Raw genomic sequence first — 21407 nt, forward strand, 5'->3', positions numbered from 1 at the left:
TATTGATGATTAACAGCATAGATATTCTTTATTACTCAGCTTTCACTAATTTCCCTGTGTGATACATTTTTTTAAAATAAACTTTGAAAATGCCTCAATACTTCTAATCAAGTGTAGATTCACTGTCTGGAAAATACTAGCAAGTATAGTAGCTATCACAAATTAATAACAATACGGTATCACAAGAACTTTTATGCAGAAATTTACAGTAAACCTTCAATAAACAGAAATGTATTCTCTTTTATCAGAGGTACCTTCACTGATTTTTACGAAATACATTATTTTCAAAACACATTTTTTCTGTCCTACTTAGCTGGAAACTTCAGTCTGAACACCTACTATGTCTCTTTTTATTATCAATTTTTGGCTCTTCTGACAAATTACAACATTCTTCTTTGGTCTGAAAGAGGTTGCAGACAGTTTCCAAACTAAGGATTGAGGAAAGTAGTTGCAATACTTGACTTTTGATAGTTGGTATTGTAATCATCATAGCCATTATCATTCTCTTCTTAATTATTATCATTCTCACCTCTATTATTGTCATCAGACATTAAATGTCAGCTATAGACCAAGTGTTCTACCTACATTAGTTTATTTAATTTTCAGAACAGTCCTATAAAATGGAAACTCAACAAAGCATGAGCCTTTACATACTACTAGCTATTACCTCAGGAAAGTTCTCATCTATCTTCCTCTACATGTCTCAGGTCTTAACTCAAATGATACCTATTCAGAGAAGTCTTCCTTGTCTACTCTGTCTAAAATAATTATACCCTATTGCTAATCACTTTTTATCTCATTACCATCTTGTATTTTCTTTATAAACATTTATTGCTAGCTGAAACTATCTTATTTACATATTAGCTTAAGTGCTTATTATCTGCCTACTCCTGTTAGAATGTAAACTTCATGGTAGCAAGCTCCCTGTCAATCTTATTTAGTTTTTAACCCCTGTACCAAGATCTAAGGCTGGCATTGGGTATAGGCTCAAGAAGTATTTTTTCAGTTAATGTATGTTATCATTACCCTGATTCTTGTACATGTGGAAACTAATGCTTAAAAAGCTAAAATAATTTAGCCAAGATCATGTAGCTGTTTTTTGTCTGCTTAAAGAAGGATTCATTGCATGTACAAGTCTCTAGCTTTAGCATATCAAATTAGCATATGTTCTTAGACCTACAGCTATCAAGCTTATGTTGAAATAAAAATTTGCATACATCTAAAATTATCTTACCTATCCTCACCATCTTGCGAATGAGTTATATAAATATGAGCTTATGCTAGTATAAGGGAATAGAACCAGTAATGTATATAGAGAAAATATAAATTTTACAAGGTAAAGTGGGCTGAAGCAACTCAGAGTACTGGTAAACCTAAATTTAACAATGTTCTAAGAAAGAATATCCCTCTTCTTCTGGCTTTTTCTTACACACAATTATTTTACTTTTTCTATTTAAAAAAAAATCTAAAAGAGAGCTTCACTCAGAAAATATACATACTGTATTTTAGCTTAATTACATAGTAATACATGGTCAATATACTTATATAATTTTTACGTTGTATTGCATTTCTTTGATGTTAATAAGTTATTCTCTTTCCCTTAGGAACTTTTCATGACTGAATCATGACAAAATAAAGTTCATATTCAAACTGAGTTTTCACTAGATTTGGGTAAAAGAAACTACAAAAAATTTTTGTGTATTAAACCTTAGAAATTACATTTTAAGTCAAATTTTTAAAAGATATAATGAATATTTCATATAAATGTATTCCATTTCTAATGTGGTAAACTACTTTAATATTCTAGTCAAAATACAAACTGCAGTCCATTTAAAAGTGACTATCGTTGGTGTTTCATACAATCTTAGAAACCAAAGGTGTGCACTAGGGGACAAACTCTCAAAAATAAATGAGAATTCAATTAACAGACAAATTCTATTAATAGGTACTCCCAGGCCATAGAGTTCTCAGGTAAAATCATGAAAGAACTTTGGAATAGACAAATGATTTTTGGCTGTCTTGTCTAGATCACCCTTCTGGGTCATCTCCCTTTTCATTATCTGAGCTATTGTACAACACTAAATTGTAGTATGTGAATAGTAATGCAAATGACCTCAATCCATAGAAATGCATATTGTGTCTATTTGGAGATGCAACTGATTTTTGTTCAATTAATCTGAAAGTTCATTTCAACATTCCTGATGGTCCCTGTGTGTGGAGTTTTTTTTTAATTCTTTTTTGAACCAAGTGAAACATTTTTCTGATCCTCTTATTAACACGTAGGTTTACCTACGTGTTTGACCTATATTCATTTTGTATTTGTACGAAGGTCATGAATTTACCTTTTTTATCAAAAAATTAACTTTAGAGATGATTAGGTGGCTCAGTCAGTTAACCATCTGCCTTTGCTGGGGTTGTGATCCCAGGGTCCTGGGCTCAAGTCCCTCATCAGGTTCCTTACCCAGCAGGAAGCCTGCTCCTCCCTTTGCCTGCCAGTGTCCCTGTTTATGTGCTCTCGTGCCCTCTCTCTCCCTTACAAATGTGTATAAAATTTAAAAAAAAAAAATTTTAACACAGTTATCTCTTCTTAACAAGCTAAAAGTTCAATTTTAATGGCATTGGATTTGCTGCTTTTCCATATGATTTAGCCCAGAAATGCAAAACTTGAGAATTCAGAGAAAGTGGAAAGGACATACGCAATGTAAAGAAGAGTCTAATAATATCAAACTATATCTATAAACTGTTTACTTGGTTAGACCATAAGAGGCTTGCTTGGTTAACATACTATATACCACATAGAGTTGCAATATAAGGCTTTAGACAATTTAACTCTTATCTCCAGTCCTTGAGGGAATGCCCTAAACATTTTCTAAATCATTGCTACTTTACTAATGTAATGTAGAAATATCTTTGCCTTTATATATTTTCCGTGTGCCTTATGAATGCTATCTAGGCATTTGGAAAAATAAAAACTGCAGTATAGCATCCTTTGATTTAGAAAGGAAAACTATGTAGCCACACTCTTACATGGTATATTATACTCAGTAGAAACAGGAGTTTGGGGTTGTTGTTTTTTTGTTAACGAATAAAAAATTGATATGACATGACATTTAAGAATGTATAGGGAAGAACTGTGTAAGGAAGGAAAACAATTTTCCATCTACTTTTCTGAGTTCCTGGCTGAGAACTTCTCAAACAAAAGATAGATTAACAAGAGAAAAATGAAGAAAAAGTTAATAAAAAGAAGTTTCTTAACATGTATACTTCATGTATTAGCCTGAACCACAAGCTTAAATACCATGTTTAGCTAAAGACAAAATAAAGTGGAAGCAGAGAGGCCAGCTATGGGGAGGTTACCAGAAAAACCATAGTAAAGAAGAGTGAGGTTTGTAATACAGATTTAATCCATGCCTTTTCCACTGATAACATTCTCTTGTGATTTAGATCATCCTTTTCTAGGTACAGAGAGGGAGACACCCTTATAAGTGGAGATTTCATTTTTTTTTTTCTTGAGCAATTAGCAACTTTTTTTTTATTATGTTCCGTTAGCCCTTGTATAGTACATAATTAGTCCTTGATGCAGTGGTCAATGATTCATTAGTTAAGTATAACACGCAGTGCTCATCACATGACGTGCCCTCCTCAATAATTTTTTTTAATGGAGATTTCTTTTACAAATATAATTTTTCTTTACCAAAGGGTAACTTCTACTCTGTTTTCAGAACTTCTATGTCTGCTATTTCTCAAACTAACTCAAATAAGCTTTATGCTAAAAAGGCATATTTTGGGGTGATTTATTGTACTCCCTTTATGTGCCACCCCCAAAATATGACATACTGATTATTTTCAGTTAAAGTTCTTAAGAAACAGTTCCACAATTTGGCTATTGTGGACATTACTGCTATGATCATTGGGGTACAGATGTTCCTTCTTTTCACTCCATCTGTATCTTTAGGGTAAATACCCAGTAGTGCAATTGCTGGGTCATAGGGTAGCTCTATTTTTAATTTTTTGAGGAAACTCCACACTGTTTTCCAAAGTGGCTGCACCAATTTGCATTCCTACCAACAGTGTAAGAGGGTTCCCCTTTCTCCACAACCTCTCCAACATTTGTTATTTCTTGTCAATTTTTGTCATTCTAAGTGGTGTAAGGTGGTATCTCAATGTGGTTTTGACTTGAATTCACTGATGGCTAATGATGATGAACATTTCTTCATGTGTCTGTTAGCCATTTGTATGTCTTTTGAGAAGTGTCTGTTCATGTCTTCTGCCCATTTTTTTTTACTTGATTATACGTTTTTTGGGTGTTGAGTTTGAGAAGTTCTTTATAGAGCTGAGCTGCCCTTCAACAGACAGATAGATGTAGTCCATATATACAATGGAATATTACTCAGCCATCAGAAAGAATGAATACCCAACTTTTGCAACAACATAGATGGCACTGGAGGAGCTTATGCTAAGTGAAATAAGTCAAGCAGAGAAGGTCATTTATCATATGGTTTCACTTATTTGTGGAAAATAAGGAATAGCATGGAGGACATTAGGAAAAGGAAGGGAAAAATGAAGGGGGGATCAGAGCTGGAGATGAACCATGAAAGACTATGGACTCAGAGAAACAAACTGAGAGTTTGAGAGGGGAGGGCTGTGGGTGGGATGGATTAGCCTGGTGTTGGGTATTAAGGAGGGCACAGATTGCATGAAGCAGTGGGTATTATACACAAACAGTGAATCATGGAACACTACATCAAAAATTAATGATGTACTATATGATGACTAATGTAACATTTAAAAAAAAGGGAAGAAAGAAACCAGAAAATAAAAGAGAGAAAGAAAACAGCCAATTCAAAAAGGACACTCCCCAGAAAGCAGGAAATAAGTGTCCCATGTGAAAGCTACCCTCCCTGTGCCAGAAGAGGAAAAGGCATTCATACTACCAGAGACAGAGATTTTAGCTCCAAGAATACTACATTCACAGACCTTATTTCTTCACTAATTTACTCCCTCTAGCCAACACACCTTTGTCTTACCAATTCTTCCCCCAGATTTATTGTTTCTTTTTTTTTAATGAATAAGGCAGTTTTATTTATATTTATTTTTTTATTGTGTTATGTTAGTTACCATACTAACATCATTAGTTTTTGATGTAGTGTTCCATGATTCACTGTTTGCATATAACACCCAGTGCTCCATGCAGTCCGTGCCCTCCTTAATACCCATCACCAGGTTCATCTATCCCCCCACCCCACCCCCTTCTAAAACCCTCATTTTTTTTCCCAGAGTCCGTTGTCTCTCCTGGTTCATCTCCCATTCTGATTTCTCCCCTTTCATTTTTCCCTTCTCCTAATGTCCTCCGTGCTATTCCTTATGTTCCACAAATAAGTAAAACCATATGATAATTAACTTTCTCTGTTTGATTTATTTCTTATTTCTTTGTCTAAAAGATATAAAAGCTGAATGCTTTGGTCATTGAGCCTTATATCTCTGGGGCCCCTGTATGTATGTACAAAATTACTTTTTTTTCTCTTGTTAATCTGTCCTATGCCAGTTGAATTATTAGACCAGCCAAAGAACCCAGAAGAGAAGAAAGGAAGACTTTGTATTGCCTATAGCATATTCTGCTACCCTTAAATGAAAACCAAAAAGAATATTAAATCTAGTTAAAAACTCAGTATCTTAAAATCTTGTTTAATGAAATCCAATGTGACTTTCTTCCAGAAGTATCAGGAAATGATACTTATTGCAAATGCTCAATAATTCAGTGTTTTATATTATTGACTCTAACCATCTTTTAGGCTCTAGTTTATAAAACTTAGGGTTTTTAACTTTCTATTCAAATGCTTACCTAATGTTACCTGATCTTACTTATTAGAGCTGTCAAAATTACAGAAGAAATAAGTCAGCATTCTGTGTTACAGATCCAGAGTATCATCCAAATAAGAGTAACAACAAACGTAGTAATAGCTAATGCTCATATACCATTCACTCTGGGCCAGATACTCTTCTAAATCAAACATTTCACACATATTATCTCACGTTCCTCCTAACAACCCTATGAAATAGGTATTTCTGTTATTCTCATTTTATTCATAAGAAAATATACCTTAAAGAGATTATAACTTACCCGATGTTACACAGCTAATAATGGTAGAGCCAAGATTCAAATCCAGGCAGTCTGGCTCTGGAGTGCTGTTCCCCAAACTGCCTTTCGTACCAGTTTTCCTTCACTCCATATGCCTGTTGAAGTGGTTCTTATTACTAAAAGAAATAGTCAAGAACAAAAAGGCAATGAAAATTCAAGGACAGATTAGGAATGCAGTGATTGCCACTGGTAAGTTAGAAAGATAGGGTCATTTACTGGTGTACAGAGAAAAGTATTTGGAAGTCAGGAGAGCTGTTTCATTATAAGTTTACTGAATAACCCAGTAATAACCCCTGCTTTCTCTTCTCTAGACTGAAGATAAATTACTCTGTAAAGTAGCTAAATATTCATCTAAAGATTGGGAAATGGTGTCAAGAATAATCTGAAATCCCTACCAGTCAAAAACTATTTATTCAGCTTTGTTATGTTTATATAATTAGGTAATATATATTTCTTATATTTATTCATGATCATCATCAAAATTCTCAGAACAAACATCAACTAAATGTTGGTACCAAAGGAAGACCAGCATGGGATTTACACATTTTCTAGAAACCATTAAGAATGACTCAATGTAGGGGCACCTGGGTGGCTCAGTGGTTTAAAGCCTCTGCCTTCGGCTCAGGTCATGATCCCAGGGTCCTGGGATCGAGCCCCGCATCAGGCTCTCTGCTCAGCAGGGAGCCTGTTTCCCCTCTCGCTCTGCCTGCCTCTCTGCCTTCTTGTGATCTCTGTCTGTCAAATGAATAAATAAAATCTTCAAAAAAAAATGAATGACTCAATTTAGAATTAAAGCTTTATGGATAATACATTAAGAATACTCACCATTGATACTCAAATTTGTATCCCTTTGAGTCATGGTGATAACCAGTTTTGTTCTTTATGTTCTACATATCATAGCATTCTCTTTGAGGAGCTCAACAAATTACCTATAAAGCAGCACAAATAGGCTTTTGATTTTCAGTATTCATTATAATTCACTTTATCAGCTGTGTAACCTGCTATAGTTCCAGCTTTGTTAGAAAGTCAATACTGGAAAAGAAGAATTTTTCACAATTGCCTAGAAATTAAGAAAGCTCAGTGGAATTTAAGGCAATAATAATTCATGTATTAGTGGGGAAACCACTAATAGTTATCTGGAAAAGATTGTAAAATTGTACTGCTTATAAATATTGTTTGTGCACCTGAAAAGGCTTATGTTATGCATAGATAATAGCATTGCTGCTCTTATCTGTGATCAACACGTGTCTAAGAGTTCAAAAAATCATTAGTTATGGATATAACTAATGTGTGTGTGTGTGTGTGTGTGTGTGTGTGTGTGTGTGTATGGAAGTTCAACTTTTGTTAGAGTTTTAAATGTGACAAATTTTAATGATTATTCCATTTAATTAAATATCTAAACCAATGGGAAAAGAGCAAGTGAAGCAGAAATTTTTTTTATAAGCCTGAGATCTTACAACTTTTTGATAATCGTTTCTTTTTTGTTTCTTAGATGGTCTATTAAATGGGCAATTTGTTAGTTTCATGACCAATTTTATATAATTTTCTCAAAAAAAGATCTTCTTTTATATATGGTTTGATAAAAGGCAGCAGATGGAGGTAGGAAAGATTTCTTAGAGCAACAAAATCCTAGAGACAAAAGGAAGCTTGGAAATTGTCTATTTCAGAGTTTTTTAAACTCTTTTCTCCTATGGAGCCATTTGGGAATCTGGCAAAGCCTACAGACTTCTTTTCAGGAAAGTATTTTTAAGTATATAAAATAAAATATGTGGGATTACAAAGAAAACTAAATTTCAAATCATTATCAAAGTATCTATGAAAAATTGTGTGATAATAATGCCTCTTTTAAAATGCATTAAATAACTAAATCTAGCAACAAGTCATTAGACTACTATAATTTGAAATCTTGGTGAATATTAAGAGTACTTTAAGATATCCATAATAATATGAAACATAGATTCTGTCATTTTAATGTGGTTTGTCACCTAAGCTCATAATGAGAGAAACTAATAAAAAATTACTTAGATTGGCAAATATAAAATTTTTAATTTTTTCTCCATTCCAGTAAATGGACCCCTGACTTTTATCCACAAATTCTTTCAAGGGCTCCATCATCTCCAGTTGAAGCCCGTGGAAACAGTATCATTTTACAAATGAGGGAATCAAGTCCCATAGAATTGAGATAGCTTGACTAAAATCATACAACACAGTGTTAGATTAATCCTTACAGAGATAACTTTCAGACTTTAACTCAGCCTTTTCCTGAAGTTTTAGTCTAGAAACTGGCAGTTATAGTCTGTCATTTGTCACTGACTCATGGCATGATCTGGAGCCAATTCTTTGTTCTCATTATACCTCAGATTCTACCTAAGTAAATGTGACTAAAAATCTAAATAAAGATAATAATAATGACTTAGATTTGTATTGCTCTTTTTTAATAGTTTTCACTTACACATACAGTATCCTACTTAATTTTTCCCATTTTATGGATAAGGAAATTAAAACTCCAAGATGTTAAATGTTATATCTAAGGTCACATAGCTAAGAAAAGGATAAACCAATATCAGAAACCATACCACTGGACTCCAAAGGACGTTCTTTTTATCATGCTGCCTTTCATGTCATTAATAAATCAAAACTCTGAGTTCCTCAGTTTAATATGTGTTGTGATAACATAAATCTGATTAAACACAAATGAATTGTTATTATGCTCAGATGAGCCAAATACATGTACCCTAATTTATCCAGATAAGGTGATGAATGAATGGAACTATGGGAAAGAGCTTTTCTAAACTATTCTTCATTTTTCACATAAGAATTGAGGAGATAAAGAAATAGAATTTAAAAGTCTGAGATGTAGAGTTGTTGGCTTACTGTTGTTTAAATCAAACCTTTCTTTCCTTCTGTTTCTGGGTAGGCTAAAGAGGCAAGTAATCTAAGTAAATGCCAATGAGGTCCTTTTTCTCTATCCTCTTGAGTTTTATTTTGATGAGTAAATGGTATTCCAAGAATTTTGTTCTTTCAGAGACGAATTACTCTTAAATAAGTTTAATGGGGTAGAAAAATTAAAGTCAAAAGAGCCACACTACATCAAAAATCTCTATCATCTGTATCATCCTAGTGACATGATCATGTGAGATAAAAAATATCTTGTTCTCTTAGAAAATAAGGAATCTGCTTTACCTGACCTGAAATCTATACTGTAGGATAATATTTATTGGATTCCAAATGTCACCATTCGATTAATCTTAAGTAATATAAATAGGAAGGTATTTTCCATATTCTTAAGATCATTCTGTGGGGAGCTCAGTTATGTCTTAGCTATAATCCACATGCTTTTAATATTACATTTCTTAATATTAGCCCACCCAGATAAGCAAAAATCATTTTTAAGACAGTACAGGAGTGGCTATGATCATACTTATACTATAAAAAATAAATTTTAATCTGAGATGAAAAAAGCCATGATTACTATAAAATAAACATTCAGAATTAGCAAATGTTTACTCTGTACAAAGAACTATATTTAACATAGTAGGAAATGTAAAGAGAATTAAAGTCAGATCCTTTCCCTCCAAGAACCTATAATATATTTTGAGACCCTTATCAACAGTTGGAACATTAGTAACTGTGATAACTCTTATAATAGAAGTTCAGATAAGAGGTTTTAAGAGTTTAAGTAAACCTAGAACTCGATTGTGATGACGGTTGTACAACCATGTGAATTTATTAAAAGTCACCAAACTATATTCTTAAAATGGGTGACTTTTGTAGTAGGTAAATTGTATTTCAATGAAGATATTTCAAGTTCAGGGAAAGAAGAAATTATTTCTGATTGAGGAACTTTGGGAATAGTTTTTGCAACTGGTACGGTGTAAGCTGGATCTTAAAGGACAAGTAGTATTTAAATCAGAAAATAAGCAAAGGATACCAGATGAAAACAGCTTGTCTAAGGTCTAAAACAGCTTCCTCAAGAGTAAAAGGAAAGTTCTGTAGGAGCTAGTTCAGACTTTCCTACATGCCTTAGATTACGTGGCCTGCATTCCTACCGGTACATAGGAGCTAGTTCAAACTTTCCTACATGCCTTAGATTATGTGGCCTGCATTCCTACCGGTACATATGACCATATGGCTATGACATTTCTAAAAAGTTTTGGTCAATCTGTCTTGAAAACCAGATAACTATGCATGGATTTTCTTTCTTTCTTCGGGTCAAAAAGAAGAATTTGCTTACATTCTGAGCTAATGTGGAAGTTACAATGAAGTAATGAAGTCACAATGAGAGTGTGTGATTACAGTTATTTTACAATTGTCAGTGCCTCCACTGGTGATAGCATGATCACAACTGACATTTCTTTCTACCTTTATAGCTTAAAATCTCTGATACACGTCTTTTCTCCCTCGAGCCCTTTAACAATCTTTATTTTCCCCTTGAGGAACTGAGATTAAAGGAGCACCTAGAGTCTAGAATAATAAAGACATGCTAAGGGAAATGTCAAGATATTCTGGCCTACCAAGAATAGGATGAGGGAGAGAAAATCATAATATAAAAATCTCTAAAAAAATTAAAAAATCTAGCTAAACTGTATTCTACACATAAACCAAAAGATAAAATAGATGAAGTCAACTACCATCATGAATGATAGGAAAGCAAATTTGAAACTTTTTTCTAATGACCTGGAACAACTCATGTTAAAATAAGTTTTATTGACAGTAGAGAAGAGTATATAGGAAACTTAGTTACAATTTCTAAATAGGTAGTCTTCTTTGTTGTTTCTTTTTTTAAATGTAGCATTAAGATTAAATTTCCTTTCCAAACTATTGCCATAGAATTTCTCAAATTAGTAAGCATATATATAGAAGCTTAATTTCTAATGTGACACTGACAAGTACCATCATGCTAAAAATAGGAGAGGGCTTTCTTCATGTCCATCAAAGATGACTTCCTTTCTTCCAGTTTGACCCTATCTGACCCAATTCCTGAGAATTATTCAGTATGAACCATATTGTATAGATTTATTCCTAATATTTGCAAGGAGAAAGAATACAAATTATCCTGGTGAGCAGCAAAATAGAGGCAGTTTTTATGAAACCTGAGTTGTGTTAACCTGTAATTAAATGTAATCTCCATTTTAATATTTATACATCTTTATATTGTTATGAAACTATTCTTAACATGGGCTTTATTTTATTTGTTTCTCTCCTCCCTCACTTCTGCAAAAGGCAGAAGGGAAAGGATGTTTGTTATTCACACATTGTACCCCACTAACTGGTGTTAAACATCTGGCTTCCACTGGAGAGCCCCTGACATCGCAGGGAACGGTGATCAAAATTCCACACATTAGCTTCAAGCTGGGGGCTCGTAGCTATTGCAGCATTGAAGGGGGTCTTTTCCTGGCTTCTTTAAAATAAGCATGGTGATGGGATGGTTTAAGGGAAGAACACCTCTCAAATCACATGACCACTGCTGTGCTTCCGTGTGTCCTGCTTTCTTCATAACAGCTTGGCACTACATTTTTTCCCTGTATCTTAATGGGTTTGTGTGTGTACAAGTGGGAGGGGGTGGGGAGAGTTGTCAGTGGATGGTTATACCTTATGCATGCATCTTTCAGTGTTAGAGTGATGTGCCTTCCCTTATGTGTCACAGATTATAGTCACAGATTAAATATTCTGTGTTCCTGAGAGATTGGACTGTCTCTCTTACTGGTGTGAGATTCATGTGTTTTGATGTTTACACCCTCAGTTGTTCATGCTGCATTAAACATCAGTAGAAATGTTCTCCCGTAAGAGTTAGCTTTTCATGTTGGGCTGAAAAAGTCTTCATTTCTGTGTAGCAGTTCATGTTATTATAACCTATGGCTTTCAATTGTACCTCCCATAATGAAGAGCTGACTTTAAACACTGTGCTATTCTTGTTATGACCTAAGCATAAGGTAAGTCACTTCTCTAACTGTATCTAAAGATTGTGGTTGTTTGTTAAAATTTTCTCAGCTTTGTTTAAAGCATTTTCACTTTTTTCCTTATCATTTATTACATGCTTTCCCCTCTTTTGTTTTCTGTTTCATGGCTTAAGATTTCTTTCTGGACAATGTGATCTTCAGCAAAAATTATATTACATATGTAAACACATGTTGAAATGAATTAAATGAATTATTTGATGTCTGAAAGCAGTCTTGATTAGTAAATGAATACCTATGTTTTCAGTAAGTCTCTTGTGTTTTTCATTTCCTCCATTGACTGTAATATAATAATGCTGTTTCTACACATGATTTTAGTTTAATTCCAGCTGAAAGGGGTATTGTTAATACCATAAAGTTAGATGTTAACTATAGTAAAATAACATAATCCAATAAAATAAATTAATAGATAATCCAGTACCATACCTTTCAATTTTAATCCCTGACAAATTTGGTATTAGGCCAAAATCTCAGTTTCATTTTGTTTTTCAGACTTCCCTTTGTGTTTTTTTTTTTTTCATTGATTAAAAAGCGAGGGTTAGATTAAAAAAACAAAAAACAGTAAATTGTAAAACTTGGGACAGACCTCTGTTACCTTCTTTCTAGTCCCTGTGTGTGAGAACAAGAACAGTAATTGTTTCTTGACTTTATTCTTTCAAGTAAATCCCATTACATTGTGAGTTAGGTAAAATCTTCATATCGGGATTTTGTAAAGTTAGGTAAATATTATAAAGACCAGTTTCGTGGTACATAAGAGAGGGGGTCTGCTTGTGCATATATATTTTAAATGCATATTATATTTATAAAGTGCATATTATATTTTTAAATTATTTTCCTCAGTTTTTTTAATATATACTCAAGGTCACTAAAGTAAAGAAGTTCATGAAATCATTTAAGTGATTCCTTCAAATCTGGAATAAATAGCCAATGTAATATAAAGGAGAAAATATCGGTTATACTGCTGTTGGCAATTTGTTCAGGAAACTGAATTTTTTTTATCATTCAAATTTATTTTCCAAAACCATGAAATGTATAATTTTAAACTCAAGTGCCACAAAGCAAGATTTTGGGTTTATTAAATTCATGCTATGAACCAATTTTTTTTTTTAAATTTTTAAGCCACCTAAGACAGGGTTTTTAAAATTGCTGTTTTGGTTTGGTTTGACTTTTTTTTTTTTTTGGTAAAGCTAGCTAGTTTTTCACCACCATTTCCATTTAGATGTTATATAAATCTGTTGAAACATTTGATGAGACAATTTGAACTACTCATCTGAACTGCTCTGTTCATTATAAATCTCTTGTTTCTATCCACACACTAGCTCCACTCTAGATTGGAAGGGCTTAAAGATGAACTCTGGAGGAATAGAGGCTACGACTTAAGAGTAACTATTACTGATCAAAGGAGCTGCTTTCCATTCGCAAACATTGCTTTGCGCTATGGGTTTGGGCTCCTTCTGTTTCTACATCTTGTTGAAGACTTTCTTGACTTCCATTTGACTTCTTTGAACTCTGTTTTTGTCTTTCAGCATTTTCCCCGTTTTTTTCCTTCTCTCCCAGATTTTTCTTATTCTGTTAGCTTTCTCTTGTGTTCCTTATACTTTTTAAAATGTAGTTTATCTCTTTATTAAGCTTGTCTATTAATTTGTCTATTAGTGTTTGTTTCTTTTCTCCTTTAAGGCTGTAGTGGTCTAGTTACACCTATTTTCATTCCATAGTATGAAAACTTGCTTGTTTATTTTGCAGCAAGTTCATTAGTGATCCTTACCCTCTTAGTATGAATTTTCAATAAGAAATAGCAGAACATTTTGTATATTCATAGTGTCCCCTTCTATAAGCCCAAACTTTCTTTTCTATTGTCTAGACTTACTTCCCCAAACTTCTCTTTCTTCTTTTTCTTTTTCTTACTCTCGTGTCTTCCTCCCTGTATTTTTGTTTCAAATAGTCATTAATTTCCTTTCCCATTTGGCCCAGAATTGTTTTTCAATAAAACTTCTGAGTGAAAGAATATAATACTATCTTTCAGATTAGCTTCTTCATTCTAGTATATTTAAAACTAAATAATCTGGGCCAAAAGAGAAGAACTTTAACATCTGGAATTATTTTTCCCTTTTTTTCCCTTTTTTTTTTGGTGTGTGTGTGTGTGTGTGTGTGTGTGTTTCTTGTGTGTATGTTTGTGATTTTTTAATTGTTTTTGTTTCTTTAAACGTTAACAATTGTTCTTTTCAGGGAAGGACAACCATAACCCACCCTAAGTTGCAACATTCCTTTCATAAGTTGTTTCATTACAATAGTAGCTTGTGTTAAGCAATAGAAATTAATTTGTTGTGTATATATATCCATTTGGGGCAAGCTGCTGTGGAGTGGGAAGAAGAGGTGTGCAGTTTAAGTACAATTTCCTCTGATATTAACAAATGTTAGTGCCATACAACATGGCTCTTGAATTCAACACTTATAACATTTAGAAGAATGTTCTGCTTTGACCTAAACTATAAACAAAGCATAAGGGTTTCTGGTTGATAAACTCTGGATAAACACCTGAGAACTGGTAAATAAATGAACTCAATTTTATTTTCCAACAAAGTCATCTTTCATAGCCCATATTTTATTTATAACCAATTATTTTAATAACCAATTATTTTAGTTGGTTATATTTTAATTTGTTATTATTTTAATCAGTAAATAGCAAAGGTTATTGGAGTCACATAAATATCGTATATGAGGATTTCTCTGTTTTCCCCTTATCAGCATATATAATTAAAAATCACTACAATGGAGTATTTATTATAACTTTATTATTTGAGCTGCATTATTAGTCTAGTCAAGAGCTATCATAGTGCCTTAAGATTAAGGGTCTGTATTCATAGCTGAATATGTGGTAACTTATTTTTTCCATACACTAATTTCGATGCACATCAGTAAAAAATTGCCTTTGGTTTTGCTTCTGTCCCATTTTTAATGTTGTACCCCAATTTTTTTCTAGAAGTCTACTCTTTCTTTACAGTAAGAAAAAAAAACTTTTTTAAATATGGAACAAATGTAATATATTTTTACTAAGTTGTTATGATATCTGAGATATATTAAGCCTTTGCTCCTAAACCTCAGGAGCTTGCCCATTAAGTATGCATACATATCTGGCTCTCTGTGTTATGAGCCCTAAATTACTGAGTTTATGCTCTCTCTGCAGGTCCAATCCAGGTGCAGCAGCAAGGAGAACATTCTCAGAGCCAGTAAGTATGTCAACATTTCAGATGGACTACTGAATTAAGAATGTATAGTTCAACAAGAAAAAGAGCTAAAATATTTTGGTGAAAGAACAAAGAGCAATTGGGGACAGTTTATATAAAGAATATAAATGTTGGGGCACCTGGGTGGCTCAGTGGGCTAAAGCCTCTGCCTTCAGCTCAGGTCATGATCCCAGGGTCCTGGGATCAAGCCCCACATCGGGTTCTCTGCTCGGTAGGGAGCCTGCTTCCTCCCCTCTCTCTTTGCCTGCCTCTCTGGCCACTTATGATCTCTGTCTGTCAAATAAATAAAATCTTAAAAAAAAAAAAAGAATATAAATGTTAGGGCTTTCACCTCCTTTGGTTTTAGTATCAATATATTAGTGAATATTTCCCTCATTCCAGTTGTTCCTGGAAACTGACAAAAGAATTTTGATAGAACTTCTCATTAGGGTAGTAATGAGTCCCTCAATGATTCTACAATGGGAACCCTCTTTAATTGCCCCACTGCCAAAAATAATTTGAAAATAGACTTAACTGAAAATAATTATATAAATCTACTATAAGAATCTAACTTAAAAAAAAGTGACTCCTGAGAGGAGTCATAATCATTTTGTAAATGAATTCTTAAAAGATCCTACCTTCTTAAGCAGCATGTTTTAGAACATAGCTCCATGAACCAAGGATAAAGAAACCTTAATATTTTTGATTGATCACTGATAACATTAACTTGAAGTCATCTAACTTTGTGTATTACTCATTTTTCTATCCTATAAAAAGGAAATGTAAATAGCTTTTCCTTACCTGTATCCTTGAAATGATAAAACGTTGAAGGTTGTGCCTTAAAAGTTTTAGGATCCTAAGAGAAAAGTAATATATAAATGCTAATAATTTAGTATTGTTTTCTGTCACTTAAAATTAATGATATCATCCTGTCTTCTCCCTGATCTTTATCAAGAGAAGTACGGGTGGACCATAACTAAATGGGTCTATTGGATACTTACACCACTGAGAATTTACTAGTAAACAGAATGATTTATATTTCCAGTAGAATATCTGTATTATTTAACAATCACAAAAGTAATTGGAGAACTTCAAATATTTGTGTCTTATTTTCTTTACTGTAAATTTTTCCTATTTCTGTGTTGTGAATCTGTTATGTTAGCTTGAAACCCTTGAGTGAACTTTTAAAATGACATTTTGTGATGATTGCTGTATGATTTCCATTTGTTTTTGATCCTGAGATGATAGTGGATCATTGATAGTGATTATGATGATAGGAAAAAAATAATTTCTTACTGACAACAGATTCTTTGAATGCTCTTACACCTTTATCGTGGATCTTTGTGTTATTAGAATGGTCTTTCATTTCAGTTATGTTCTTACTGGCTTATAGACTATTAACCACTTTGAATGGACATTACAGTTGTCCAGATTTTCCTGATCATGTTTTCTTATGATGAAGTAGTCACTTCATCATTTAGATCTATGTAGTCATTTAGATCCATGTAGAGAGCCCATCCAACATCATAACCGCTCTATAAGTTTAAGATCTTTCATCTCAACACCACTTTAGTAATTCATACACATGCCCCTAGGCACACCCAGGATTCTTTTATCACCATGAGCTGTTCTACCTCTGAACTTCTCAACTTCAATATCTTATTGCTTATTTAGTCGCTTAATCACCCTTAGTTTCTTCCTTTGCTATGAACTAGTAATGTGGCAGTCCTGTAGATCCTATTAACAGTTCCTCATTCTCTCAGTGCTGTGTTCTGCCTCTGTTCTTTTGGACCCTTTCCCCTATGCATCCATTCCCCTTGTTTTCCTAGAAAACTGTTTTTATTTTTCTTTTCAAACATGTTTTAAGATGCATAAGCAAATCCTGTAGAAGAGCCAAATAATACAGAAATATAGAGACTAAATATAAATTTGGTCTTTGTTGCCACAGACCTTTTGTTCTATGCATCTCTATTTTATACACGTATATATACATATACTGTCTTTATTTGTCTGTATATTTGTTTCAAGTTATTTAAATTCTAGTTAGTTAAACATATTGGTTTCAGGAAAAGAATTTAGTGCTTCATCACTTATGTATAACACCCAGTGCTCTTCACAACAAGTGCCCTCCTTAATACCCATCACACATTTAAGCTGTACCCCCACCAAACTGCTCTCCATCAACCCTCAGTTTGCTTTCTCTACTTAGGAGTTTTTTATGGTTTGTCTCCCTCCTTCCTCTATGATCATCTGTGTAAGATCATATGATAATTGTCTTTCTCTAACTGACTTGTTTCACTTAGCATAATATACTCTAGCTACATCCATATCATTGCAAAGGCAAGATTTCATTCTTTTTGATGGCTGAATAATATTCCTGTGTGTGTGTGTGTGGGTGGGTGGGTGGATGTACGCACACACATGTGCATGTGTGTTCACCACATCTTCTTTATCCGTTCATTAGTCAATGGATATTTGGGTTCTTTCCATAATTTGGCTATTATAGATAATGTTGCTATAAACATCGGGAAGCATGTGTCCCTTTGAATCAGTATTTTTGTATCTTTTGATTAAATACCTAGTAAGGTAATTGCTGGGTCATAAGGTGGTTCTATTTTTTTTTTTTTTTTTTTTGAGAGAGAGAGACAGTGAGAGAGAGCATGAGCGAGGAGAAGGTCAGAGGGAGAAGCAGACTCCCCATGCAGCTGGGAGCCCGATGCGGGACTCGATCCCAGGACTCCGGGATCATGACCTGAGCCGAAGGCAGTCATCCAACCAACTGAGCCACCCAGGCGTCCCAAGGTGGTTCTATTTTTAACTTTTTGAGGAAACTCCATGCTCTTTTCTGGAGTGGCTGCACCAGTTTGTACTCCCACCCACAGTCAAAGAGGGTTCCCCTTTCTCCGTGTCCTCCCTGTTGTTTCTTTTGTTGGTCATTTTAGCCATTCCAACAGGTGTGAAGTGATATCTCAATAGTAGTTTTGATTTGTATTTCCATCATGATGAGTGATGTTGAGCTAGAAAATTCTTAGTTATCCTTTAAGACTCAGTTCAAGCTTCTCTGTGACATGTTCTCTGAATTCCCTCTGGGCAAGGTAACTATAACTAATTCTTCTTGTATGCCTGTCCTGTCCCTTATACTTTAATCATTTTTTAGTTTATTTACTGAATGAAATAAACTATTTCATTTCTATTCTCAAGGAAAACATTTCCAATTTGTAGCCTAGGTAAAGAAAATTGTGCAAACATGCCTCAGAGATATTGTAGATGTGGTCCCAGACTACCACAATAAAGTTAATATCACAATAAAGAGAATCAAATGTATTTTTTGTTTCCCATTGCATACAAAAGTTATATTTATACTATACTGTAGTCTAGTAAGTACTTTATTGCTAAATTGCTAACCATCCTCTGAGCTTTCAGCAAGTTGTAATCACTGATCACAGGTTGCCATAACAAATGAAATAATGATGAAAAAGTTTGAAATAATTACCAAAATATAACACAGAGACATGAATTGAGCAAATGCTGTTGGAAAAAGTGGTACCAATAGACTCACTTGAGGCAGAGGTGCTATATACTTTTAATTTGTTAAAAAGAAAAAATATATATCTGCAAAGCTTTATAAAGTGAAATGCAATAATACAAGGTATACCTGTAATCAACTTCTTTTTTAGCATATATAGAAATCTGTCAAAACAAAACATCAGTAGATCCTAGAGAAAGGAAAAGAAGGGGGTGGAAGGGATGGGGTGGCTGGGTGATGGACACTGGGGAGAGTGTGTGCTATGGTGAGGGCTGTGAATTGTATAAGACTGATTAATCATAGACCTGTGCCCCTGAAACAAATAATACATTATATGTTAATAAAAAAAGAGAAGAATACACTTAACTTCTAAAATTCAGAACTTGGAATTCATCTAGAATTGTCCAAGGAGGAGTTAACTTTGGTAATGTTTTTCTAAGTAAGAGGTAACTTTCTTTTTGCTCCTCCAAAAATTATCAAAACTGTTGATACCTGTTGATATCAATACTTGTTGATAATAAACCTGAGTTTATTCTTTCTGTGATCTTTTAGGGTTCCCAGTCCAATTCAAACTTAATGGGGGTGTCCCGCCACACACAACACCCAAGTAATTCTCAGACACCAACAGAATATCCAAGAAGTCAACTCAATTCTGATACTATATACTCAGAAATAGCAGCAGAGTCCGCAGGTTAAGGATTCAGTCCTACAAAACTGCCTTCCATAGTCCACTTCAGATGCCAGTCACAAGCCCCAAGCTGTTATTCGTGCCTCTGACCAACCAGCTACTGGTTAGAAGTTCCAGTAACCTCCTCCTTAGGTTCTATTAATTTTCTAAGGTGGCTTACAGAACTCAGGGAACACTTTCATTTGCCAGTTTATTAAAAGTTGTGATAAAGGATACAAATCAACAGCCAGATGAAGAGAAACCATAGGGCAGGCCCTGGAACAAAGGACCTTCTGCCCTTCTGGAGCTTGAGGCCTGGCTCAGCAGCATGTGGAAGCATCCTGATTCTCCAAGTGTGGAAGCTCTCCTTAAAAGAAGGGCCAGGGGTGCCTGGGTGGCTCAGTGGGTTAAAGCCTCTGCTTTCGGCTCAGGTCATGATCCCAGGGTCCTGGGATCGAGCCCCGCATCCGGCTGTCTGCTCCGCGGAGAGCCTGCTTCCTCCTCTCTCTCCCTCTCTGCCTGCCTCTCTGCCTGCTTGTGATCTCTGTCTGTCAAATAAATAAATAAAATCTTTAAAAAAAAAAAAAAAAGAAGGGCCAAAAAGTTCTTCTTGGGTTTTTAGTAGAGACTTTGTTACATTGTCATGACTGACTAAGTCATTGGCAACTGGCTAATTCAACCTGCAATCCCTCTCCCTCCCCAGAGGTTGGGGAGTGGGACTGAAAGTTCCAGCCCTCTAATCACATGGTTGATCCTCTTGGAAATCAGTCCCCTGCCCTTAGGTGGGGTCCAAAAGTCACCAATCATTAATAATAAGAAATAATAAGATACTCTTTTCATCTTAAGGCTCTGAGATACATTTAGGAACTGAGGATGAAGACCAAATATATCTCAGAAATATATTTTATCTGAATGACCAAATATATATTTCTTATAAATTTTTATATCACATATGGTATGGGAAAATAGCACTATGATAAAGTTAATAGTCTCAACTAAAACTTCCTCAGAAAAGGAAAGGCAAACTCAGGATATTTATGAGATTTTGAAATTTACTTCCTTGAGATAAAACATATTTTTGGTAATGAACTTCTATACAAAAGTGTAACTTAAGAAACTTTATTCTCTTTATGAGTTAAAACAGTTTAAGTAGACAAATGGAATCAGGCTTAGAGCTCACTCCGTCTTTAGAACATAAAAAGTTACCCACATATTGAATAAGAGTAGAATCCCGGGGAAATATAGTCCTTTAGGTCCTAATTGAGGACTTGTGAACAGTAGGAGAGTGTTTCAGGAAACCCCTGGAACTTAACAGTCCAGGTATATTGTTGGTTTTCTTAGGAGAAGGCATATACTGACTATTTTCACCCAAAGGGTCATTAAAGAAAATACAGCATAAATCCACACCACCAAATATGCAGCCTCAAGAGGCAGTGAAGGTAAAAGAAGTTTGGGGATTAGTACTATATGAAAGTGGGATATGATTGTTCTATTATAGGCCTGATGTACTGAACAAATCTATATCTCCACCCACTAGGCTTTTTGATTGGGAGGATAGAAGTGCTACAAGAATAAGTACAATGTGGAGTAGTTGGGTGGCCCAGTTTTCTGGGCATTCAACTCTTGATTTCAGCTCAGTTCCTGATCTCAGCATCGTGGGATCTTGCCCCGCATTGGGCTCTGCACTAGTGCAGAATCTGCTTGGGGTTCTCTCTCCCTCTCCCTCTGCCCCTCCTGTTCATACTCTCTTTCTTGCATGTGTGCTCTCTCTCTCTTTCAAATCTAAAAAAGAAAAAAACAAGTACATTTCACCTAATACTTTTAGTGTTTCTTTAGCTTCTGGTTTAAGAGAGTATTTTGTACTTTGGGGTAAAGGTTTAGATGGCTGATTTGA

At 34.4% G+C, this 21407-nt stretch overlaps 1 protein-coding gene and 1 long non-coding RNA gene across 15 annotated transcripts in view; one reads left to right on the forward strand and one right to left on the reverse strand.

Moving 5' to 3' along the window:
- GPHN (gephyrin) overlaps positions 1-21407 on the forward strand; it is a 641293-nt gene that overhangs the window by 484666 nt on the left and 135220 nt on the right. For 9 of the 13 annotated variants that reach the window (XM_032344542.1, XM_032344543.1, XM_032344533.1 and 6 more), the window contains one exon: positions 15281-15323. In XM_032344542.1, coding sequence (XP_032200433.1) covers positions 15281-15323 — 43 coding nt within the window. Of the gene's footprint in view, positions 1-13415; positions 13479-15280; positions 15324-21407 lie in introns of all 13 variants that reach the window. The other 4 variants (XM_032344531.1, XM_032344534.1, XM_032344532.1 and 1 more) reach the window with 1 other exon arrangement.
- Positions 1-21407, reverse strand: part of LOC116591546 — a 50491-nt gene that overhangs the window by 20148 nt on the left and 8936 nt on the right. The window contains exons 1-2 of one of the 2 annotated variants that reach the window (XR_004286046.1): positions 6965-7062; positions 6122-6255 (exon numbers count right to left, since the gene is read on the reverse strand). This is a non-coding gene — a long non-coding RNA (uncharacterized LOC116591546). Of the gene's footprint in view, positions 1-6121; positions 6256-6964; positions 7063-21407 lie in introns of those variants that run through there. The other variant, XR_004286045.1, reaches the window with a different exon arrangement.

Source organism: Mustela erminea, chromosome 5 (genome assembly GCF_009829155.1).
Source record: "Mustela erminea isolate mMusErm1 chromosome 5, mMusErm1.Pri, whole genome shotgun sequence".
Lineage (NCBI taxonomy): Eukaryota > Metazoa > Chordata > Mammalia > Carnivora > Mustelidae > Mustela > Mustela erminea.